Source organism: Ixodes scapularis, unplaced genomic scaffold, assembly GCF_016920785.2.
Source record: "Ixodes scapularis isolate PalLabHiFi unplaced genomic scaffold, ASM1692078v2 PGA_scaffold2__306_contigs__length_199485367, whole genome shotgun sequence".
Taxonomy (NCBI): Eukaryota; Metazoa; Arthropoda; class Arachnida; order Ixodida; family Ixodidae; genus Ixodes; species Ixodes scapularis.
The window spans coordinates 10220275-10246274 of NW_024609857.1; the positions used below are offsets into that span (position 1 = coordinate 10220275).

General features: G+C 45.3%; 1 protein-coding gene across 1 annotated transcript in view; it reads right to left on the reverse strand.

Annotated features, from left to right (window-relative positions):
* LOC8050739 overlaps positions 1–23586 on the reverse strand; it is a 69966-nt gene extending 46380 nt beyond the window's left edge. The window contains exon 1 of the mRNA XM_040206421.2: positions 23560–23586. Coding sequence (XP_040062355.2) covers positions 23560–23586 — 27 coding nt within the window. The remainder of the gene's footprint in view (positions 1–23559) is intronic.
* Positions 23587–26000: the final 2414 nt, after the last annotated feature.

Consider the following 26000-nt stretch of genomic DNA (forward strand, 5'->3'; position numbering starts at 1 on the left):
CTCGCTGCTCACCCGCCCAACCCGCCTCCACGAAGTCTGGACTTCTGCGAATCGGACTGCCACCCTCCCCAATACCAACAACCCATGTCGTCGTCATCTTGCACGTATATACTCATCACATTACCATGTTCCCTAGACGCGGCACCGCGGGCCTCGGTGGTACGGGCTGCTGCTTTCCGCGGTGCCGCGGCTCTCCAGAGCCAAAAATTAAAGTTTAAAGACCAAAGGCTAATGCAGTCGGCAAACGGACAGATATTTTGTTTGGTTACTTCAGGCAGCAAGACAGTGAAAATTAGCGAAAGCGAGAGCTCCATTTATATCTTTACTTTTTTTTTCCCAATTAAATGAGTCTTTTCTTCTTCGTATGCTTCGGTTTGTGATATGGTGCCTTGGTGTTTATGTACACTGCGCGACACTGTTAGCGGGAGCATTCAATATCCTGGTTTCATTTTTCACCTTAAATTCGAGGGGCTGACATTTGCCTATTGGTGTGGAATAAAGCGCTCGTTTGGGGTACTAATCTGAGCGACAAATTTTCAGCTTTTTCAATAGCTGTCAAAGAAATAAACTGCAAATAAAAGCGATTTGTTTTTGTGTTCGTATTTACAGTGGAGCGCAGTGTATGTATCTGCCTTGGGGGATGACATGAAACCGTTTTGCTTGACTATACACTTCTTTTTATTTATTTTGTGTTTATGAAAATGCGTTTTTCAGCTTAAGCTCCTGCCCAGTTTCTGCCTCACTTGTGCTACGGTCTTTTCTTGCAATAGAAGGCCACGCAACATAGGCTACTCTTACAATGCTAAATTCAACAGTAACACTGTAATTTGGTTAGATGCAATATTCACACGCACATCTGAGAAGTAAAATGGGAGTCGTTAGTAAACGTTTTTTATTAAAATATTTCTAAATCCCTTTCAGCCCAGTTGGACAGGTAATTCGCTCAGTACAAAAGGTTGAAAATGATTTACTGTGATAGTTTTATGCATTCCAATATTAAACAAACAAAAAAAAAATGCCCATGGTCTTTGTAGGTTTGGTCCAGCCGTCCAATAATGCCGTCTGCGCACATCACTGCCTGGTGCTTCACGACGAGCACCCTCTTGTGGTCTTCTTCTGATTTTTTTGATGGACGGCATATGGGCATGCTGTGCGGTCAACAAAACCCCAACAGTTGTTCAGGGGTGTTCCCTTGTCCTTGACGGCCTTATAAAAGACAAAGAAAAACTCTCTTACAACACGGCAGTATTTAAACACTACCAAAACATGTGATATATGAGACTTGTTACTCCTCTAAGATAAAGCGTATTTCCATTGTAGGGTTGTAAAAAACTGGGTATCGTAAATTAATATATATATATATATCTAGCTGTTCCTTAATTCTGCTAAGGTTTGAGGCCGTCAAACTGTGCATGCGAGGCCCGCTACGCCGGAATTCAAAACGAAACTTCTGAAAACTGTTCTAATCTACCACTATTGCTTAGAAGTCCAGGGTTGTGTTTGCTCAATTTTGCATTGTTTATGCCTGTCTGGTTTTCACCAGACAAAAAATTGACGCGGAATATTCTTTCGACCGTTATTGGTAACTTTTCAAAACACCACCGGGTAACATATTCGGCCGCCATATTTTGGGCATCGCTTTTAGTGCGAGACTTGTGACTAGAACCCATTTCATATTCAGTATTGACGCAGCATTCGTGTCTAATACATTTAGACTCGCATCCGCGACAAACAATGACGTAGCTCTCTTGCTGCCTAGACACTTGGCCAAAATAAGGCGGCCTCGAAGACTAGCGGCACCATGGGTTGCACTTTTAAAAAGGCTGCATTTAAGTTTCTATTATTTTCTAAATCTACCAAGGAAATCCAATGAAAACATTTCTTGAGGAAAGTTAAACAATTCAAAAGTTGCGAGCGAGTGTGAATAAATAAAGCTGAGAGGGGGAATGGTTTCTTTGGTGCAGCTTGCGAGCGCTATGCTCGTGGTCAGCTTTCAGTGGGATTTTCGACAGGAGGGCGCATGCACAGATATAATCGGCGTTCAAGCACGCGCACCCGTACATCTGACTGCATAGCCATAGGACGTCTACAAAGCGCGACGACTTTACCGACGCCGTGCTGGTTGCAAAGTGATACTCGTTCACTTCGTTTGATTATGCTGTTTTGTGTTACATAGAACTCAAATCGAATGGTTTACTTTTTACGCGCGGGGCGTACGCTTTTCTTCTTGATTCGACCTCTTTCAAGCTGAGGTCACGGTCTAAAACATCGACGCGTATTGAGTAAGTGCAGCCATCTTGATATCTAAGCGATCACGCTAAGGACGCTGAGGGCAGTCCCCTCTACAACTTGTGAAGCGGAGCGCACGCTCACTCCGCTAACTATACGCTCCAACTCAGAGCGGGCCACGCATGCGCGGTGGGGACGATGCATCTCGCAGAGCGTAAAGTAGAGCAAAGAGGGCTCATAAAAGTGGCCTACTAATACTCATAGATTACGAACGCGCTCGTCGTGACTTGTCCTGACACTGCCCATGTACACCTTTGGCGTATAGAAAAAAGCAACTTTTCACCAGACAGAGCAGCTGTGCTAGAAACAATAAAAACACGAAATTTACACAAACCATGCAGGGTCTCACCTGTGAGCACAGCTCTAGTTTCGCCAGGGTCAACCACCTATGTTTGTTCATGTAAGCGAGCTGGGGTGCTATGTTGCGCTTTTTGCACTCCCAGGAGACTTGGAAGAGGGAAGTGACGTCAACGACTAGAGCAAATGCAGATTGGATGTTGACAGAAGAAAACAAAATCAACATCCAATCTGCATTTGCTGCGTTGTTGACGTCACTTCCCTCTCCCTAGTCTCCTGGGAGTGCAAAAAGCGCAACATAGCCCCCCAGGTGGCCGAACCTCTCGTTGATGTGACCCACGATGAGGTTCACAGAACTGAAGAACACCGACAAGTTCCGTCAAAACGCTCATCCAAGTACGAACAGACGGTTGGGATAGGCCCGTCGAGGAAGAACCATGCAAAGCGTCTCGCCAGATTGGCAACACCCTGCGCCGATCTGTCGGGTTCTGGTATTTGGAGGCCCGCATGCAGAACAGCCAGGTCCTTCTTTAAGCAGGATAGCTTCCTAAAGGGTTTCTTTTCTACGTTGGAAATATCCAGCAAACCGCGTTCGGAAAGGAAGCTTCGGCGCTTGATGGCACGAGGGATACGAATCATAGATTCGATGTCTCGCCAGCTTAATCTCGTTAGTAGAAGTCTCCTTCCTTGAGAACAGCGGGGATTCATCGTGCAGATGCCTTGCTAGTCTTGAGCAACACTGTACTCGTACTACGCAAAAGGATGTACTCGCAATGCGCAAACTTCGTCCTTTTCTCTTATTTTTCTACTTCGAATAAGTAAATCTGCTTCAATTTTAATTCGAGTGGAGCAGAAGCTACAAGAGCGAGTGCCGGCCTTTCAGCGTCCTTGATAACCACGCGCGCTCGTGCAGTGCGAGTACCGTTTAGAGCAACATGCTCATGCTTATACCTTCGGCTTCACTCGCACACAAGGTGGAACGATTATATTTATATTTTATAGCGTAATATTTCTTCAGGTGTGTGCCTACTCTTTTGTGTTCATTATTGTCGCCTTCGTTTTTACTACCTCTACAAGCAAGCTCCCTTTCACTCTCTTGGTGTTAACGTTTAGGTTTTTTTGTCTTACTAGTACTATAAACGTCCACTTGTGGGGCTACGCAAGCAAATTTTCCGAACCCGCTCAAAACGCTCTTACGCTGAAGAAAAACGCTCTACTAATACGCGTTTTTGAACCTCCGCTTTCCAATCCGGCAAAGCGGGCCGCGCATGCGCAGTTTGGCACCCTCAGAGCGGAGCGGAAGATGAAAACGGTCTACTAAAACTCTATAATTAGGTGCCGCCGCTTCCGCTCTGTCAGTAACACACTTCAGGTTCCCATTGCTTCACAACACAGAGAGAGAGAGAGAGAGAGAGAGAAAGAGAGAGAGAGTTTAAACTAGGAAAGGAAAACTGTAGGAGAGAGATAAATCGAATGGCTCAAGATCATCAAAACAATTAGAAACTAAAGAAAAAGTGTCGAGGCTTTCGCCAAGCGTTAGTTAGAGCAAACATGTATCGCTGTTTGAGAGGGGCGACCACTGTAACAAACCGAAGCAGTAATGCCTAAAAAACAAAAACGGCAACAGATCGAGTTTCTTTTTTTCTTCTTTTTTTTTTCGGTGTCGTGTTTTGTTTGGTAACACACTGTACTCCACTAACTGTCGCAAACGCGCTGTGTTCACATCCTGCCAGGGGCTTACGTGTCAGCGTGACTGGACCGTTTCCCGTTACAATGGACCGCGGAGGACGCAACAGGCCATCTACAACGCCGCGCGATGGTCACCTGAAACTCGTGAAGGGCGCAACGAAGCCCGGGGAGCGTAGTCACGTGGTACGTTCGCAGCGTTGGTATGGCTGGACTGGCTCGTAGCATCCGCTACAGCCTGCCAAGGGTACACCGAGTATGGTGCTAGCTGCTACATCGGACTTGGCGAATAGAACGAAATGGGGAGCCGGGGCTTACGCTTCATCTCATCACTAGCACGTTTGTGGCAACGAAGCTCGAATATATAACGTCTTCAAAAATGAGCAACGTTGCCCAACTAAAAAGTTTAGTTGGGCAACCTGGGTTGAGCAAAATCGAAACCCTAAGATTAGTAAAATTTCACGAACAATGATTCTTCGTTGGCAATGTCTGACTTTCATTGACAGGAAACAGACCGAGTGTGTCGGAATAAACTTCGTTGCGGCAAAGTAAGTATCTCGATGTTAAACTTTAAACTGCGTTACACAATATTTAATACCTACAGATGACTACCTCATTATATATATTTCCAATAAAAAGAAGCACCATCAAGAAGCGAACTTTTTGTGTTATTGAATAAATCCACTGAGATCGAAGATGACACCCGTCGCTCACTCATATTACAATGATTTGGGAGGTTTTCTTGAGAAAGATGAAGAGGGACAAAAGAAGAAGAAAAAAAATAGAAGTAAGAAGAATGCAAAAATTAAAGAACAACGTCGAAAGCACGTTACTTTTTTCAATTTTCAATGTGCGATTTCTAAATCCAGGTTGTACAAGCCCAATGTTACAGAATATTTGTTGTTTTCATCTCACACACTAGCCGGTGCGAAGTTTTTTTACCACCTGTACATTTTCTGCGCTTTATCTATCGCGTAGCAGGCGTCCCAAACTTCTCGAATGGTAATCGAGTTCTGGCTAACCCTAAGGCATAAAAAAATAAAAGTAAAAAAAAACAAAAAAAAAAAACACATACACACTGTATTTTATGTATCTTTTTAACCAAATATTATCGCAAAACAAAACCTTGATTTCTTATTTCCTTACTTTTTGCTTGAATCTAGAATTGGAACTCGAGCGAATTTTGCGTACCGCAGAACGGCCCGGAGAATAAAGCAGTATCGAAGCTGAGCTCATTATTGCTCTACTTTATCGTGCCCCGCGTTCTCCTCTCTCTCTCTCTCTCTCTCTCTCTATATATATATATATATATATATATATATATATATATAGTTTTTTTTGAGCTACTTCGTTTGTTAAGTGATTGGGTTAGGCTTCTTCATTAGCCGAAACGCTGTGGTTCCCAGCGTTCGTCGTCGCGGTCTCTCGCGTTCTCGGAATGTCCAAAATTGTCGATTGCGCGAGTTCCTTCCCCAAACCTGCAACCGAAAATATCCGTGCCTGTCACCGAGGCGGCGATGTCGGAAAGGCTCGCGAAACGGACACCAATGTGTTTCGAATCCAATAAACTCCCCCCCCCCCTTCCCCCCCTCCCCATTGCTGCTCAGTGACGCTCGCGCGCCTCTAAACTCTCCCCAAAAAAAGGAGAAAGAAGAAAGAAAGGAAGAAAGAAAACTCGGCGTGGGCGGCGGTTCGGTATATGGTCGGACCGTTCTTTCGCTCGTTGCTGACCCAGATGAAAATAAATGGGACCCAATTGTTCGATTCCCCGAGCGCACTGCTCTCCCGACACACGAGTATAGAAAGCAGGAGAAATTACGTTTTCCCTTTTTTTTTTCAAAGCGTGTGTATTGTATACGTGTCCGTGTTGCTCGCTGCCGCGATGAAAATTGGCGGAATTCCTCCGAACGGCGACCGACGCTCGACATCGACGTGGCGAATTTAAACGAGTGATCATTAATATTATTTCGTGTTTTTGTTAATGCTCAACTTCGTTATGCGTTTTTTTTTCTTTTTATTTATTGTTTTTTTTTTTTGGGGGGGGGGGGGGGGGGGGGGAGGAGAGGAAAGAAGCGCGATCAAAAGGGAATTTTGACTTGCGGCAATTATGGAACGCGCCCTAAATGTTTGAGTTTATATTATTTAAGCTTATCCGTTTTTTTTTTGTTTGTTTATGTCTGTCTTTTGCGAGAAAATTAAAATTAAGTTAGGTTTTTGGTGTATTCTCAATTGTTTGTTTTTCGTGATATTTTCTGTATTGCTGCCGGGTGCTTCATTCGTGAAGTTTGCTCCATGTAAATAGCTTCAATGAATTTTACCGGATATCTTTGTTGATAGATATTTTAATGTAGGTGAACATCGCTGAAACCTGGAAGCGCCATTATGTGATTCGATACTACCAGAATTTGCGATAGCCGAATAGGATTGCGAGAGAGGGCTCCTGCACATCGTTTGAACCAACTATTCGGCGTGCTTCCCTTTCCGCTGCTTTTCCCCGTCATGTAGGTGCTAATGCTGACGCATTAGTAACAGAACCCTTAAAAAAACATATACGTTGTTTTGACGTAGATTGCTTCCACGCACAGAACAATATTTATGGCGTGATCTTAGTCTTCCTAGGTGTTAACGGATGAGTTCTTTATCCTACCAGTCGACGTGCATCTCCTTGGTTCGAGTATTTAATGCAATGTTCGCTGGCAGTTGAAAGTTTCGGTTACGAAATTCACATGGTTTGCAAGAAGTTCTATTTTCCAGGGTATCTGCATCGTCTAACGTCGCTGGGAACTTCCAGTAACCGGTCTCGAAGCTTATAATTCTGCATTACCCATGTTTCTTTTTTTCTTTTTTTTATGTTTGTGCATAGTTTGTTTGGCCCATTTTATATGCCAGGCGTGGAAAACGAATTCATACATTTACGCACAAATAAGTTAAAAGCTTGTTTCCATAGGCTTGCAACTGCAATATGTCAATGGCCTCGCAAGCAAAATAAAGATAACGACTTCATGACTAACTTTACTCAACAATTAAGTTATTTATGATTCACTTTGTGAGCTCGAGAACGTTTTAGACAACCCAGAAAAAAAATCGCTATTACGATATGAAAACTGCTTAAAATCCCGCGACCGCCAAACGGCAATACCTCCATCTAAACGACTAAAAAAAAACAAAAAAAAACCCGCTAGATTTGCCGGGAAAACCGCCATATTCGCAACACTGGTTGTCTTCTTTTAAAAATGAAAGAAAAGAAATGAATTGAAGCAGAACACTTAGCCTAAACTTAAGTTTCAGGAAAGCTGCTGTTGTGAGGGGCGTGAAAACGCACACAAAATTGAATATACACATTCTTCGTCTACTCTTGCCCCCAGCCACCTGGTAGACAATCCGGTATGGCTGACGAAAAAACAAATCAAACATTTCAAAGTGAGAATAGTAAAAACCTAGAGGGGAAGCAAAACGGGGATAGGTAACGGTTATGCTTGTATCCTAGATGTCTTCTATGAGCGTGCAGACGGCAAAACAACGTTTTCGACCATGCTTGGAGTGACGGTATTCGAGGTGGCGGCACCCTTGTGGAACAGGTGTAGAAGAACTGCGCACCCCTCTCGCTCCAAGCTGTATTTGGTGTCTATGTACGCGACACTTCAATTTTATTGTGTTCTATCGCTTTCATGATACATCTCAGTCAATTCAAAGTAGACAAGTTATTTGCTCGGTGGTAATAAAAACGATCCCAATATTCGTTAAATCTAACGCATAATATTTTTATTTTCATTATCTAAAAAAGTAATCGAATTGTCATTCGAATAACTCTTACTACTTTGAATAGCTCTAGATTTAGCAATTAATATATATAGATATATAGATATATAGATATATAGATATATAAATATAGAGATATATATACAAAAAAAAATCCGTACCCCACGGACTGGATTTACAGTCACTCAGGAGTTAAGGCAAAATGGTAGTGACAAATGTCGTATTGTTCCACCTCTTAACGAGGAATTCTGATTCGTTCGCATAGGCGAACATTGTGTTTATTATTGAGATATAATCTGGGAAGGCATCTTATGTTTCTCATGCTATCGGTGAACGCCAATACTTTCGAGCTGAGCAATGAGTGGCACGTTCAATTCTTGCACTATTGAAAAATTAAGAAGGTTCATTCGATGAAACAGATTGTCGAAATTTTTTTGAGCATTATAACATGAAAGATGAACGTAAAAAGAAATTCTTACAAACGAACAGGAAAGGGGACGCTAGAACAGAACAAAATTTAACGGCATTTAAACCATGGGTATCGCACGTTATAAAACAAGAAAAAAAAAAACATGGCTTCGATATGATGTTTTTTTTTAGAATACCATAAAAAAACTTTTTCGGCGATGCCTTGACGCATTTGGGCCCTCAAATGATGGGTTAGGTTTTTTTTTTTTTTTTTTTATAAATATATAATTTATTTTCTTACTTCATTTTAGTTTATGGTGTTTGATCCCTCATGCGGATATACGAGGAATATTCCAAAATATAACCGCGGACTATAAATAGAACTAAATACAAAGTCTATATAACAGGCAGAAGCCAGAGAATTTTCCACTTTGAAAAGCGACGAAATTCATCTCAATCTTCCCGTCAAAATGTGAGCACTTCTCGTTTTACAGACCCAAACTTTTTGGTCGATGCGCAAATGCTCTCGAGTTTCTGCTCGCTGTCTCGCACAGCCATGATAACAGCTGCATCGATTGCTTTGTAGTTTGCTATATTACGAACTGCAAAATTTATTCAATTTTTTTTTACATCAAGCGACAGCCGGCTTATTTATACTTTGAACTGTCTGCAATCTTCCAAAGATCGAGCTCTCTCTCTCTCTCTCTCTCTCTCTCTTATTTCTTTTTTTTTTCTCAATCGCTGATTTGACGCAATCTGTCTGAGTCAAATTGAAGCTTCCAATTTGGGAGGCCCTTGTTCCTCGCTTTCAAACATGACTGGATGTTTCGCCAGACCTCTCTGCCGCGGTCACGTAGAGTTTAAAGCACCACTCTAGCACCAAATTAAAAAAAAAAAAACGGTTTTGCAACAATACCAAGTAACGAACATATCATTTCAGTCCAATTTTCTCAGTATTGTATTTTTTTTTTTTTAAATTTAGAACTGCGCACACGAAACACGTGTCACATATTGGTATAGAAAGCACGTTTTCATTCCTACTCCTTATGTTCCATCATCGTTAATGGGGGCTTGAGGGACAGGAGTAATTGAGAAGCTATGAATTGCAAAAAACAAAAGAACTAATCACAAGTAGGAAGTAAAAAGTCATAAAATCGCAACTCTCGGCGAAACTCTCACTGACGACACCGACTCTAAAGAGAAAATAGCAAAACGCTTCAAATAAGTTAGACACAGTTCCAGCATATAGAGGCAATAAAGGGCGGTCTTAGATTTAGAATATGTACTGACTTTTTTATATAAGAAATATATACCCATTTTGATTACGTTTGTTTTTACCGGTTAAACTCTCAATAAAATTAAGATGTCTTTTTCTCTTTAGGACTTCGTCGAGGTAAATATTTAATCAGGGGCACTGCTTGAGAGAAATATTTCCTGACGTTATTAAAGGGAGGAGCTAACCAAGATGTTATTTTCCATGGCGACACTGTGTGGCTTTTTAGTTTGTGGGCAAGTTACGTATGCTTCAAGATAGAGCCCAGCTACTGTTTCATTTTATTTTACACATCCTGGGCCATTTAGATCCAACTAACAATTTAAAAAAGAATGTTAAGAAAGTCAAGACTAATTTTTATTTTTTTAGGTGTTTCAAAGTTGTTAGTGACAGCGTCAAGTTCTAAATTTCAAAGTCCTTTCCTTTTAATTTTTACATTGTCTCGACCATGATTTTCGCTGCAATATAAAGACAGCGTGTATTTCCTATATGCATAGCGTAGAGCTAAGAAACATTTGCATTCTCCCGCTCTAGCTTGCGTGTTTATGTGTGCGCGCGATTCTTTGTGTGTTGCGTATATGTTACCGCAATCGCTTAAAAACGTCCGTATTTCAGGCGCTTTAAAAGCCTGGGTCGCGCTGTTTATTATACGTCATAAAACAGACAGCCTGCAAGCAGATTCGAACACAACTCACCACGAGATCCGTGCTCGAATTCGAATGCAACTTGGCAACGAGTTTCAAGGAGAAACTTGGGACGCAGCATTCGAACCACGAATACCGCGGTGACTGATGTTTGCAGACTGTCTTTTTTATGACGTATAGGCAGTGTGACCCAGGCTTAAAGTAGTGAAGAAAACTACGTGCTAACCGAAAACTACGAGCGGCAGAAAAACGCGATAGTAACCACGAAAACATAGCTGGCATTGACTCACGTCACATCAGCGAGCGACCATCGTGGTGGTCTTGCTGCTGACCTTTAGCAGCATACATGTGGGGCACCTCCGTACACTCTTAAAAAAAAGGTTCCCAAAAGGTTACCTGAAGGGTGTAACAACCAAGTTTTACACTCTCAATCTGGCGTAAAAGTATTTTGTTCCTCCCTTTTGGCAACCTTTTGGGAACATTTTTTTTTTAAGAGAGTAGAGACGACCACCGGCATGGTGCAGTGACGTCAAGTGGAAGTCACGTAAAAATACTTCGGATGAACGCCTCGCTGGGTTGACGCATACAGAGAGAAACTGTTGGTGAGGGGGAGACGAGAGCATGCGGAGACGTCAGAACGCCGAGTTCCGGTTCGAATGATCGGTGCGTAGACCTGAAACAAGCTGCCTTTGTTTCCACTGCCATAGCCTCCTCTATAGACTCACAAAGCCTGGCGGTTCGTTGACGGAGCCACAGAGTGCCCGGTCGCAGATTTAGAGCGCGAGGATCTGGTAGCACAGAGCATTTCTCGAAGAACTTGGTCGTCGGCGCACAGCTTCTGCAGCGGGGAGGACCCGAAGCATGGTTTTCAAACCAGACGAGAAAAGAAGCGGTAGCGCGAGGAACGCGAGGAGCACGAGCGGACATTCCATCGCTCGGGAGAAGTGTGTTTCGGCGTCTAGCCGCAGCGGGGCGCCCGTCACCTGGCTCTCCTCTCATCCGCTGTCTGCCGCTCTCTACCTTTTCGATTTCGGCGGCCGCTTCTCGTGGCGGTCTGCCAGGCCTTGTCACTATACTATAGGAGGCTATAGCGGAAGACATTGAGGGCGTGCTGGAGGCCGGGTGTTCAAACGAGTGGCCCCGCCGTTCTCCATATGCCGTCACCCACAACCTCTACGAAAGGAAAAAAATATCCGAGTACATCTAGGCATTTTTAAGAGTTGTGAACGCAAAAACATGAATGCCGTTCTTGCGTTCCCTTAGTTAGTCTGCAGCGTACTGGCCCGGACGGCCACATTTGGCCACTGCCGAGGTTGCGGCGGAAGTCCGAGCGCGCGCTCTCGTGAAATGGCCGTTCCGCGCTGAGCTCGGCCGTACAGCCTCTCCGGAGTCTCCTCGGCCGGGCTCTGCTGGCTCTGCGGCCAGCCGCTCCCCCTTCCCGGCGGCCGGGCCGCTGCGCCGCCAAGCAGAGGGCTTCTCTGCGGGGTGGCGTTACTTGGAACTACGCCGCGCGGCAACCAATGGGAGCCTCATTTCTTGAAGCTATGACGCGCGCCAGCCAATGGGAGCTTATCCGTCAAATCGCTGCTACAGACGACAGGCTTCGCTCCATTGGGACAGGGGAGTTTAGGTGCCATTTGGCGGGGCTTCAAAAGCTGATAACGCCGGTTCACTCTATGGGACCCAGTTAATGCTTTCGCATTAAAAATGGGCTCCTGGCCGGTTCCATTTGCATTGTTCGTGCGTATGGCGCGTGATTTGCTCGCTTTCCGAAGTTACGAAAATGCGCGTGCTGAGCTGAGGACTCGTAAATGTTAGAACGGTGTATAGCCAGTACCACCTAAAAGACGAAGCATGCCCGTGACGTCATCCTTGGTGAATCCCCGAACCTACCTGAAGCGGCAAACAAGCTTGACGAAGACGCGTCTGTCTTCGCGTTGACGCAAGGTCGCTGCGTGGATCCACCGGTGATGACGTCTAGGGTTGTGGGGGTGCAGGACTTGTCTTTTACGCAGGTGGTATCACTACATCTGCCTTTGTGTCTATTCACTGTTCGAAAGCGTTCGAAAGCCAAGCGCCGATGTCCGGCGTTTGAACGCGGGTCTATACAGAGGCAGCTAGCCTTTGCATACCCACTAATCATTCCGATCAGAGTCCGGCACTCTGGCGTCCCCCACGCGCTCTCATTTCCTCTCTCTCTTAGTTTCTTTCCGTAGAACCCCCTGTCCTCGACAGCAGCAATCTCGGCGCACCAGCAGCGCGCCGGTCATTCGCTGTGCTCGCTCGTTTAAAACAGCTTCGAGGGGAAAAGAAAGGAACGCAGCGGCATGTGAAAAGGAAAGGGGGGCCGAATAAAGTGCCCGGATGACTACGAGACACACGTGACAATGGGGTCGTCTCGTGAATATGCATGAAGAGCTGTCCTGAAACTCGGCATTCTGCTGAGTAACATTTGCGCCGGTTTATCGCGGTACCGGGAGTTGTTTGGCATGAGAGCCACCAAGTGTTTTGCATAGAAACAGATCGCGGAGGCCGACACTTATTTTTCATGTGCATAAAAAGGAAATAGCGAAAGCGGTAAAAGCTAGTTATAGGGGCTGCTTCCTTGAACCTTCAGCTTGGTTTTGAAGGTCTTTGGGCCTTCTTTTTTTTATTATTGGGGTTGGGGGGGAATAGATGTTGAACGGGAAACACACTGCTAAAACGAAAAATATTTCTAAAAATCAAAGGTCGGATACTTGCGAACATAAATTGCATTCCACCGTGTTAAATTTTGATTCAGACAGAGTTAAGAAAAAAATGGTGAGCTGTACATGGATATTTCGTCACTGTATCTGCATCTGGCACTTCGTCGCATGGCAGAGCTCCCTCTGGGTTCCTAACCACTCACCGATTATATGTCGTTTTGTTTCGTTCGCTGGAATAAATAGTAACAGCGCTACCTCGGAGAGGGTGATGATGCAACAGGTGCTTGTCTAGCTCGGGAGTAGCTCGACTGATTGCTTCTTTTTTAGCCATCGTACGCGAATGGACCACTATATTGGGCATCACTCCCACGTGCAAGGCTATAGCAATCGCCAGTAATGTCCACTAAGAGCTGGGCTTTGTAGCACCGCGGGAGTCTCTTGGGATTCTGACGATCGCGCGTTGACTCCGCTCGAGGTGGCATTTCGTAACCGACTCGCTCTCCTCGAATGCCTTTTCGGCGGTTCATTTGCACACGCGCCACGTGTAGTCACGCTAAGATTGGACCTCGACACGCGTAGCGCGCCTCGTCTTCTCTTTGCTTTATTGTCTTTTCTTTTTTTTTTTCATCGGCTGCTTTGGGAGAAAGCTGGTGACTTCGCCTCCTCGAGACTGAACTCCAGACATAACTTAGGCGCAAATGCCAACTCTTCTTTTTTTTTTTTTCGGTTTTATGATTTTCAATTGCTGTGCAAGAAAAAAAGACACGAAAAAGGGGGGAGGGAGAAGCAAGAGGGGAAGAAGTTTTACTACTGTGTTCAATACGTTAGTTTGAGGTGGGCAACCAGCGAGAACCAAAGCTGAGCGGCCCTAGTATAAGACTCTGTAAATAAAAATATGCGGGCGAATGAACCGACAATCCTTCGCGCTGTTGTGGCCGCGCGCCGGAGAAGGTCTGCCGTTTTCCAATCTGCCTGGGATGTTTCGGCTTAATCTTTTGCTGCACAACTTGTTGCCATTCCGGCGTAATTTCTGAACATGGCGCTACGCTTAAAGTAAGCTAAGCCCGCGAAACGGGTAAATTATTCGATATGCAGTACCTCATTTATGGCGTTCTTTCAAAGAGTACGAATAAGCCATCTTTCCAGAATGAGCCTCGTACCACTGCATGCATTAAGCCGACTGAACCGTTCAATGAACCCCGACCGTGTACTTCTCAGGCCGGGACGTGTACGCGTGAGTACGTTTCGTCCGATCAAACGAACTGCGAGCGCCGTTCGTGAGGAACCAAACCTGATTGCGCATCCTTCTTCTTACACCTGCATTCTAAAGCCACAGTCACACTACTTGTACTTCCACCGAAAAAAAAAATCACGATTCCTGCAGACGTGAGGAAAGAATGATGTGCAGATACGCCTCACGAATGTTCCAAGCATGGTCGATTTTATGCCTGCAGAGAGCGTTTGTACGAGCAGTGAAAAAACACTGTCATGGAAGGAAGAAGCGGAGCAACGATCCGCATTTCCCAAGATCCCGCTCCGGCTAGCGGCCCAGCAAAAGATCACACACGCTATCGCGGGCGTGCTTCCCACTTTCCCTTCATCCCAGCCTCTTCCCGAGCACCCCGGCCTCCCCCGCAATGGACCCTTCCCGAAAGCGGGCTTCCCCTCGTGCTCCCCGCATCCTCCCCCTTTCTCTCGGTCCATCTCCATCCTCCGCATCCCGCTCCTCTTCGGGTCGTGCGCGGGGCAGCTGGGCGGGTTCGCCTGATCGGGGGCCTCGAAGAGAAGCGTCGCGCAAACCCGGCGTTGCAACCCCACCTCCGCTCGCCTTCTTTGCTTAGTTTCCAGCCGCGTGGTGGTACGCTCGCGTCTCGCCGGAACCTGCGGTTGTCGCCGAACCCGCCTTCCCTGCTGACGGTGGCTGGGGAGGGGAGGCTGTTGTTGTCGTCGTGGTTGTCTCGGTGACGTGGCGTTGTCGGTGTGTCCTTTCCAACTTTCGGTTTGTGTTGTGGGGAGAAAGCGTCTTTGTGGTGCGGTAAAACAAGCGGCGCCCGAAGGTGGGACAACGGATTCAGCGTCCGAGGGTTGCGAGTAAACGGACGAAAAGAAGTAAAAAGGATTGCAGTTCGGCTACGGTCTAAGCGTCGTCGTCTTCGCAAGCGTCGTTTGATTGACGACGTGAAGAAGGGAAGGTATGTGGCTTTCCTGCGTTTGCGAATCGAGCCAACGGAAGAAACTGGCTTCTTTCGTTTTCGTTTTTGATATATCTTGATTGATTGAGCGATTGCTTAAAACGAGTGGCTGACATTAATTTTTATTCGCTGCTGGATGCGTGTCTCTTAACGTGCGTATTTCAATAGTAAAACGTTACGTCAGGGCTAGAGCTGTTCGTTCAACTATTTCCCCAAAATAGCACGTGCGTAAAACAAAACTAAAATACGAAAGAATACACACCATAATCGAAAACGTTCACCAACAATCGAACTGAAACCAAGTGGCCTGGTGCAAGTTTCCGCTGTCATCCATATTTATCATCTTAATTTCAATTACGCGCAATGAGAAATATTCCATGTGGTTATTTCTTGAAAATTATGACCCTCGTGCGTAAATAGTGCGGCAGCTTCGCATGAATAGTTTGTGCTTTTAACTTATGGAATAGAGTTGTGTTTTTATAAACACTGATTTTCGAACTGACAATATACAAGCTATGGGGTTGAAGCCCTGGGATGACTGAACTCGCTATTTTCAGATTATTGTCATCGTAAGCAAGGCAAACAACCCATAACTTTAGTGGTTCACTGGTTTCTTTTTATATCCCTTGTATTTTTATATGAGAGAATGAGGAAAAACGAACTTAGTGATATTAGTCATATATGGCAGGATGCGTGCATCGAATTGAGACGTTGCCTTGTAGAAGAAAAAAGAAGAAGAATAAAAAGAAAAACAAAAAGAGGAAGAACAACGTTTTCATTAGTTAATTTCGTTTGCAATACATTGCATCTGTTTCGTAAGAGCCACGAGGACTTGTGGGACAGAGCCCGGCAGTAGGCTTTGTGCTCTTAATTGTTTTCATTCCTTTCTAAATTATTGATACCACATCATGCAGCAAAACACAAAATAACAATACAAAATTACAGTTATTCCATAGAATCATATATATTCTAAAACGCACACTGCACACTGATCGGCACATATTTTATCTGTGCTAAAAATTAAATAATCAAACAAGATCTGCCACAAACTGTTTTGATGCGCGTGCTCGTCAAAACGTAAAGATAGATACCACTCGTTTCATAATTCGACTCAACGTAAGTTCTTTGATGACGATCCTGATTTAAAAAGAAATATTGATCTAGAGCTATTTGTTATGCAGGCTTTTGAGAGAGATTAGCTTGTTTTATTAAAGTAAACACAAATTTGATTATCTTCAAGCCAGTCTAATATTGTGTCTATATCATCCTGAAATAATGACACGGCTCTCTCGTAATACAGGTGAGAGAGGATCAGAGCCGTGTCATCAGCATATAAAAAAATCAAGAATTAAGTTCATGCTTCATCAAATCGTTTAAATAAGTACAGATATTAAACAACACAGGTGCTAGCGACAATCCTTGCGGCACTCCGTAATTTGTTTGTGCCGGTTTACTCGGCACGTTGTTTATTTCGATAGATCGCGATCTACTTGAAAAATAGTTAACAAAATATTTTAAAAAGGGTCCTCTACATCTCATCACTTCTATTTTCCTAGGGATGTTTGGAAAATCAAACACCTGATCCAACACCCAATATGGTTTCGTTATAAACAAAAACTAAAAAAGACGAATATATTTTAACTAGTTTTTATGCTGGTATTAGGATAAAATAGGTTTTTATGCACTTATTAGGATAGTTGTTATTTATATATAATTTTTGTTTGAGTACCTTAGCGACCCAACTTCTCATATGCAGACATATTGGTGAGTGTGTACGGTAATTTAAATAGGAGTTTTAACCGATCCTGTTTACCTTAACTCGCAGCTCTCGCCGCGAGCTCTCAAATTGAAAAAGGGTGGATATAATGCACCGCTGTTGTGCGAGAAAAACAAGACCTTTAACTCTTGAAAGACACGATACCAGGAACGATTTGTTTGGTAAATACACCATTTGCAACACATTCCCGTGACATTCGTTGTTGAGGAAACTTGTCAGGAACTACTGGTCAACAAAATTTCAACTTCTTAAGTTTTATTCATCAGTCCTATTAGGATGCTGCTCGGTGCACCCTATTAAAAGCACTAAAAAAAAAAAAAAGCACACACCGTTTTTTTTTTTTTTTAAGCTAGTATTGATTAGGTCAACGCAAACTATTCCTAAAAGTTTCCAGACACTCTTAGTTCTGCAAACCTCAAACGGGGACGCTATCTCGTTTTCAAACTTGCTCCCAAACGGTCAAGAAGGCCCTTTGTTTCCTCGCCGCGTTGATTTCCCGAGGGTCCGATCCGTCTTCCTTCTCAAGCGCAGTGATTTAACGTTAAATAATGGCACTCAAACGCGCTCTCGGAGATCCCGTTTTAAACCAATTCCGAGCCAAGCTACTTGTTTGTTCTTTACTTATTTGTGGTTGCTTCGTTTACGCACAGCGTCCTTCCCCCATTTTCTTCCATTAATAGTAGTTTCGTTGCCCAAAGAAGGCATCGATTTCAGTGCGGCGGCGATTGCCGTAAATTTCCCGTTTAGAGTACGGCTCAGCGTCCTCGTAAAACGTTTTATGGCTTTCCAAATATCCAGTCCAGCGAGCTCTCCCCCTCCCTTTGCTTGGCCGAGGTGGACAAATACCAACCAGGAGACAAGGCCCGCCCATGACGTCATCGTTTGTGGAACCCCGACCCGAATTACGCGGCAAACATGCTCGACGAAAGTCAACACAAATCGGCAGACGCATCCGTTTCGGCGACGCCGTTTGCTATCCGGAGAGCGAGTCGTCTGCTTCTTGCGGGGGGGTTGTGGTTACGTCAGAGCGACGCCAAGCCCTGATTGGCTTTGCTTGGAAGGATAGTGGGTAGACCTCAAGGCCTTGAGGTCTACCCACAATTTTTTTTTTTTTTCAATCAGCCAATAAGAGCTTGGAGCTTTGACGTCATCGCAACCCGTGTGCAAGAAGCAGACAAACTTGCGCTCCGCATAGCTTTGCGCTCGTCGCCAGACGCTGCAAGATGCGCTGGTGGTGATGCTGAAAAGTATGGCGCCTTGGAACGCGTCTCCGACTGGTGTATTTAAGGCGTCCTAGAAAGTGGTCCCTCGGTATCCGCCTGATGCCGTCACATGACTGTCATGTTTCATCGGCCGCGATACTGGAGGTGTCAAAGCAGAGGTGGGGAATGTTCTTTTTATGCGGGTCATTCACCAGCTTGGCAGTCCAGGGAAGCTCCATCAGCCGAGGGTGGCCAAAGCTGGGCACAGATTGGACACGACGTTTGCGTCAACGTTCGGCTTGAACTTGACTCGAAGCCGAGCGCTGATGCAGCATTCGTTTCCAATCTGTGTCCAAATTGCATCACCAGCCTTCGCTGATGACGCAAGAATGGCAGCACTGCGGCCTTGTCTTCTAGGCGGTGTTGGTAGAGCAGCGATACCCTCGCCCTTTCGTCGATATAGTAGCGGTTGAGCAACACCTCCTAGGTAAAAACCTAAGTGCTGCATTTTCTTGCGTCACTAAAGAAGTTCACCGTAGGCCAGAGATTGGACACGACTACGGCGTCAGTGTTCGGCTAGGAGTCGTGTGCAGTCAGTGAGAACACGACTCCTAGCAGAACGCTGACATCGTAGACATGTCCAATCTCTGGCCTACGGTGACCTTCTTGAGTGACGCAGGAATATGCAACACTTAGGCTTTCTTATCTAGGGAGTGTTGAATTGAGGCGCAGCACGTTTGGCCCAGGGTGCGTTTAGTATGGCCAATCGCGATGGCGCTGGGGGTCATGTGATCTATAGCAACAGCCGCCTGACGAAATAAAACGCGCCCGCGAGAGAGAAAGCCGTCGATGCGTGGGCGCCACTGATCTCTATGTCTATTTGCTGAATCACGTTTGACAGGCTCCGCCTGAGGACGGGAATGCGGCCACGGTCGGCCATCTTTTTGGTAGAGTTATATTATCTCTAGCCATCATAGGTAATATGGCGGACAACGCAATGGCGGCATATTGAGGTATTTAGCGCACAAGGTCAAATGTCAACTTTACTGCAATGGCGGCAGGCTGCCATAAAATAGCCGTGGATCTAGTACACTGTACCGTGGGTGATATTTCGTGCTTGATTGAAGTTGTTCGACAAAGCAGATTCTCGAAACCCGGCGTGAACGGTAGCCTCATCTTTGAGGACCCGACAAAGTTCTACGAAAGCGCTGCACCGGGGGAAAGCAGCGCAGCTCGCATCGATAGCAGACTCCGTACCGGCGTCTGATTTTGACGCTTCTTTCGATACTTCTTTTGATGCGTGCTGTGCTGCTTTTCCCCGAGTCTGCGATTTCGTGAAACTTTCATCTGGTCCTCACAGGTCGGGCTACCGTTCCCGCCGGGTTTCAAAATATGTTTCGTCAAACGATTTTAATCAAGCACGAAATATCACCCACGCTATTTTGATGGCAGCCTGCTACCACAACTGTCACAACGCTGTCTGCCATGGATGAATGATAGTGGCTGCACCAGCTGTACCTTGGCTAGAGGTAATATAAATCTACCAAAAAAGATGGCCGCCAGTGGCCGCATTCGCGGAGCGGGCAAAAGCGATCCAGCAATTGTCATTGAGATCAGTGGTGGGTGCTGACGCTCTCTCACCCTTGGTGTTAGGATGGAAAGCGTTCAATGTCAAGGTCACGCTATGCGTGAACGTAAAGCGGCACGTAGAAGAGAACGTTACCCAGCGAAAAATAAACACGCTGGTGCGACAGACCAATTTGTGCAGCGCGTCAGAGATAACATGTTTGGTGCCAGCTGCTCCCCGTGTGATAGGTTGTGGTTTACAAGGGTCACCGCGCGACGCAACATCACCGGAATTTCCGGTCAGCCACGACGCAATATCATCCAAATGTCGCACCTGCTGACGCTGACCATTCGCATCACGTTGCGTAATCGACGGCGCAATTTTTTTTTTTTTTTTTTTGCTGGGTGTTTTTACGTTAAACGGGCATGATTACGACATCCGACATCATGACGTGCTAGCTTCTGTGACGTCGTTTGTTGTGACTTCGAATCCACTTTTGATGTATGGGTAGGATAGGGCGCCAGACATACCCGTCGGAGACGCTTTGTACAGGCACCGCAACGCGGTGCTGCGTGGATTCACTAGTGATGACGTTTGGGGGTGAAATGGGCAGGCCTTGTCTTCAAGGCAGTATGGGACACACACGCATTCTCTCTTCTTCGGTGCGGCCCCTTTCCACAACACTCGCGTTCGATTCCTTTTTTGCTTTTGTGTTTCGTCCTCTTTTGGAAAGTCGTAAACCGATCCACCGACTCCGCGCTTCCCTACCGAAGGGCCGGTCGTCCGTCCACGCGGCCCGCGAGAGGAGGCGACACTTTGGACGACGACGTCGATAACGCTTCGAACAGAAGCCTCCCTAAAATGGGCGCACGCGAGCGCCACACAACCGGTATTGAATTTCCGACCCGGCTGTCGTATACATAAAGTCCGAGATTACGCCAGGCGGGTGTATACGTTTATTTGAATTTATGCTGAAAAGTAAAAATGCAAATGCTGCCCCGAAAAAAAAAAAAAAAGAAGAAACGAAAAACAAATTTTAGGAGAACAGTGTGTGCGTTATCGTTGAACTCTGAAAATGACTCTGCGAGTCCACTTTTCTGTAGAACACGGAGTTAACCAATCACGGTCAACAATAGCAGGATCCCCGGGAATGACGAAGCTCAGTTTACGATCAGACAAAAACTGTGCATTGTGCACAAGGCAATGAATATCTCGTTTCACTTCCTTATTGCCCCTGCCGTACATCTCATTACTGAGATCTAATCGCATTCTCAGCTTCGTCATTCGCTGGAATACTGGTATTGTTTGCCGTTATTGGCCTGACTGCCTCCGTGATCTGTAAAAAGACAAACTCACGGACTTCTCCTTTCTTACTTGGACTGGGGCCAGCTGAACTTAGAGAAGAGTTCAGCTGGCCCCAGTCCAAGTAACATGCACCAACTGGCTCAACTGAAACCCGTAACTCAGTTTCTCCTTTCTTTTTGCTGTTCTTTTTTAGTATAGAGCGATTGTGGAGAGTGTTCGAGAAATTATTCATAATTGGGGCAGACCGAAAGAAGTTCAACATTAAATCCTTTACAATTTCTTTCCTTGGCACAATATAGAAATAAAGAAAACGGAAGACCTTTTTTTAACAACCTCATTTTTTTATTACTGGGAAATTTGTTTCGTTTTTGGTGGTAAACATAGATGTATAATATAGAAGACCGAAGAAAAGATATATTAATTAGCATGTAAACTTTTGAATCTTTAAGTCTCATAACAATTTTGTAAGCAATTTGTATAGTTTGATAGTCATGATGACATAACTCCATTTACTCTTGGACGTAACAAAGTGTCCCGATTTGTGGCACGAAACATGACGTCCACGTGCTGAAAATTGCCAAACAAATACAATTTCTGAGCCCGCGTCTTATCAGTACCTCGACAGTAGCTGCCTGTCTCCTGTCATCAGAGTTGGTAGATCATACGAACCTTTACAAATAAGCAAGATAGCACGACATTTTATAATTGCAACTTTTTCTGAATTATGAAATGATGAGTACACCGCGATAATGTAGCTGACGATAAGGGGTAATCAGTTTTTTTTTTAATTTTCGTCTTTAATTGTTTTGAAAGAAACATTTTGAATCAAGCTTCTAGTGTTTAAAATGAATTTGGTCGAAAATTGAAGATAGAGACTCTTGTAACATTGCGCCATCAGAGCCGCTTCCCCCCCTGTAAACATGTCGAGTCGACCAAATATTCAAGACCGTGGGGGAGGGGAGGGGGGGGGGAAGCTTGGCCAGTCTTCTTACCTTCAACACTAAAAAATGCCTGCGGCTCTACTTACCCGCAAAACACTCAAAGAGCCAATCTCTGCGATCTACAAACTCAACTCAGCGAATGATCAGGCGGAGCATCCGTTTAGACCAAAAATGAAGTCTGCGCTGTGGCATTACGCAATGCAAAGCGTGATGCTTGCATTGCGTAATGCCGCCGCGTGCAGCGCAAGAGTTGTTCATGGCCACACGCTCGTGCTTGTTGCTCCGGCCTCGCTCGCAATTAAAGTGAAACGGAGTATGATTGAGGATACAGTCCCTGCCCGTCTCGCTCTGGATGAGCATCTTCCCGGCGTGCGTTCGTGTATCACTACGGCGGGGTGCATGTTGAAGAGCCCAGGCGTGTGGTTGGACTGCACTAGCTAAATTGCTCACACACAGCTGAGAGACAAGTCGCCCATTGAGGACGACTAATTTCGGCTGTCTAAACATATATACAACACAATTATACTTTTGAGAGGGTGAACGCTGCTCGTTTTACTAAATTTTTTTTCTGTAACTGTCTTTGCGTAAAACAAAAAAGGGGGGAAAGAAAGAAAAGCACTAACGTGCATTTTATGGGTTATGAATGTCGAGGAATAATTCCGAGCGGTATTTAATAAAAGTACAAGAATGGTGCTTTTGCTTTTTTGGTAGTGCTTACACCGTAAGAACGTGCCCGAAGCAGAATGGAGACGCCGCCCGTCGGCACAACAACGACCGCGTCGGACACTTTGCCGCGGACGGCATCCCGGTCCGGCTGCTCGCTCCCCGTGCCTTGCCTCCCGACGCACCCTCGTTCCCTGCGAGTCTTCCTCCCCGCTTTCTGTCTGTCCCCACGACCGTGGCGGGAAGTGCTTGGTTCGTTTCGTCGGTCTCCCTCCGAGGCCCGTCCCGATGGGCCCGTCCTTGTCTCAGCAATTTCTCTTGCTGCTCGCTTTCTGCCTGCCCCAGCGCTAAATCAGACGCCGCCCCGGCTCGCACCCCCGTCCGCGCCGTCGCCCCAGTGACAGCGAGATGAGGAACACCGCTTTGTGTAGCTCGCTCTTGGACCAATCGCCATCGCAGTCAAACGTCTCTTTTGCTTTGCAACATTTTCTTTTTTCTTTTTTTTATTAGGAGCTAGACCGAATCATGTTGTAGGTAACAAGGTTTATGCAGCTTGTATTTGGTTTCCCTGTATTTTGTATATTGTTTTAGTTCACCGTTAAAAAGGTAATTTGGCCAGTGTGGTGTGAGAATTAGCTATTATTCGGGGGTAGCTGTTAGTGGGGGCCTTTTTCGGCGAAATACGGCGTCGTTCGTTCGCAGAATCCCACGTGATCGGGTTATCCTGTCCCTTATATGTTGATACACAATTCCAAAATGATCAAGGTTTGCTGCTAACAGTGGACTCAAGTTGCGCCAAGTACAGTTTCTCGTCTTGTTGGAACAACCATGCACTTCTCAGTCCACGACACTCATTGAACTTCGCGTACCTTTCTCGTGACAAAATACAAGATCATTTTTAAAAGGATTAGAAACGCACTAGACGCAGTGCGTAAACGCCAAAGGTGTCAAGAGCCCCATGTTACATAATCGAACTTAGACCGGAATTGTATGAGTTTGTTAAAGTTCATTACATCGCACATAAAATACCTCGAAGAAACAAAATTCACACCCCAAACGAATTATTTCCACTTCCTTTTTTACATTTTTCGAATGTGTTAAGCTTAAGTAATGCACATCACTGGGTGTTGTAGTGTGTAACGCCTTCGTAGAACCCTTAGGCTAGTATGTGAAAAAAAGGAACAGTAAGCAAAGGTCCTTGCCATTTCTCTTTTTATTTGTTGAAGTTGCAACTTTTCGCCTCTCTCCACCTTGGGAAGTGTTAAATTCAAAAGGCGCTCGAGGGTCGACCTTCTTTTCACGGAATTCAGCGTAGCGTGGCCACCCTCGCCGCAAATGACGCGGTTTTTGACAGCGCAAAATAATGACGCCCCCCAGAAAAGAAAAAAAAGAGGAACAAAAGAGCTTTTTGCACGTTTGTGTGTTCAATGCTTCGGTTCGACCGCCTTGTTCGCACCTCTTCCTTCACAAAAGGTGCTTCTTTCCGCTGCTTCTTGACTCTTTCTTGAGTTGCATCGAATCGAAGTGTGTGATCTTTAAAAAATATATATATTTAATTATTTTTTTGTTACTATCGACTCTATAGAGTCATTGCCCGTGGAAGAACTTGAAAGAACTTGAGAAACTTGTTCTTCTTGTTTTTATTTTTTGCAGCTTGGTGCTCATTGACGGGAATTCGAAGAGGAAGCGGTTATTATATATGCTTGAAATTTTTTACAAGATCGCAAGCGCGCTGTGAATCTTTTTATTTCTTTTATGGCCCTTTCGTTTTGTTGCGTTCGCTCACTTCACTAGCTGTTCATGGGCATACCTAAAATCCGTGGCCCGCAAGAATTCTGGACGCACATTTGCAGTTGGAATCCACTAAAAGTCTCCACATTTGCGGACTTTGTCGGATACCGGCGAATAAAGAAGCAAACAAATGTTATGGGGTGTTGCGGTGAGTTCGGCCAATGGCGGACAGTGTTCACCGTGTTCAGCCATGGGCGGGCAATGTTTACTGTGTTCAGCCAATGGCGGACAGTGTTCATATGTGCTCATGGTGTGTCATGGGAGTCTGAGCAACAGTGCCATGAGATGTCATTTGTACTACGACTATTAAACGTTTTCCGTGTAACGAAAATACGAGGGAATCAGCACTGCTTTTGCTATCCATCAAGTTATATCCTTTTTTTCCCTGTCATGAACACGTCGATTTCGTGTTCCGGATCATTTTCTTTTTTTTTTTCTTTGTCTTGATAAGACCGCTTTATTTGTTATTTTTTTATCACTTTCACTTTATTTAATACTTAACCTCAGTCAAAGACAAACTCACTGAAAGACACGTGTACGCAAACTTACATACAATATGGAAAATATCCGGCTTTTGGTTGGCGGCATTGTACACATATATGAAAACCGGACTAATCGCGGCTGATATCCAGCGCTCGATGAACTCTAACATGACTGAAGATAGCAGTAGCACGCCCAGGAAGCATTCCAAGCACAGATCTCGGGGTGACTCGAGTTCCACTTGGTATGTGGGCTGTCTTTTGTATGACGTATAAGCAGTACGACCCCGGATTTAGAGTATTTGCAATGCTAAGTGTTTATATATATATATATATATATATATATATATATATGTATATTGTGACGAAGAAGACGGTGACACTGGGGCAGTGACGTGCATGGCCGTCACGTGCCACGCTCCGCGCGCACCGTCCGGCTTCCATAAAATCCTATCTATCTCATTGAGTGGACGCGTACGTCATTAGAGAGTTTTAGCAGATCGTGTTTTCAGGCCACGCTAATCGTAGCGGGAGCTCGCGCTGCCACTTCGATGCATGCTCTGAAGCGCGCGCTCGTAGCGGTAGCGGGCCTTTGAAAACGATCTACTAAAACTCCCTATTGTCATTTGCTGCCGGCCGTACATCTTCGTAACATTTGGTGGAGGTGAGGGGTACATCATCTTTCGTTCTTCGTCATCATCGCTCCGGACCTTGGTTGCAGCAGTCCTCCGCCGCAACCGATCGACCTTCAGACCATAGCCCCACTGCACAGCCCCCGCCCCGCGAACTGCCGCAAATGCCAAAGTTAGTGAGACAGAGGTTCAGCAAATGTAAGCTGCGAAGTTTTTTTTTTTTTTTTTATGATGACCGACATTAGGATCACCAATAAAATACGGATGACCTCGTACTCATATATATTCCTAACCGCCAACTCGGGCTCTCCGAAAAACTCCTCACCAAGGACCGTACCAAGTCATTTGCCAAACATCCCCTTCCACTACCTCGTGGAGCCTGAACAGCATTCATCTGACCGCCGCAAC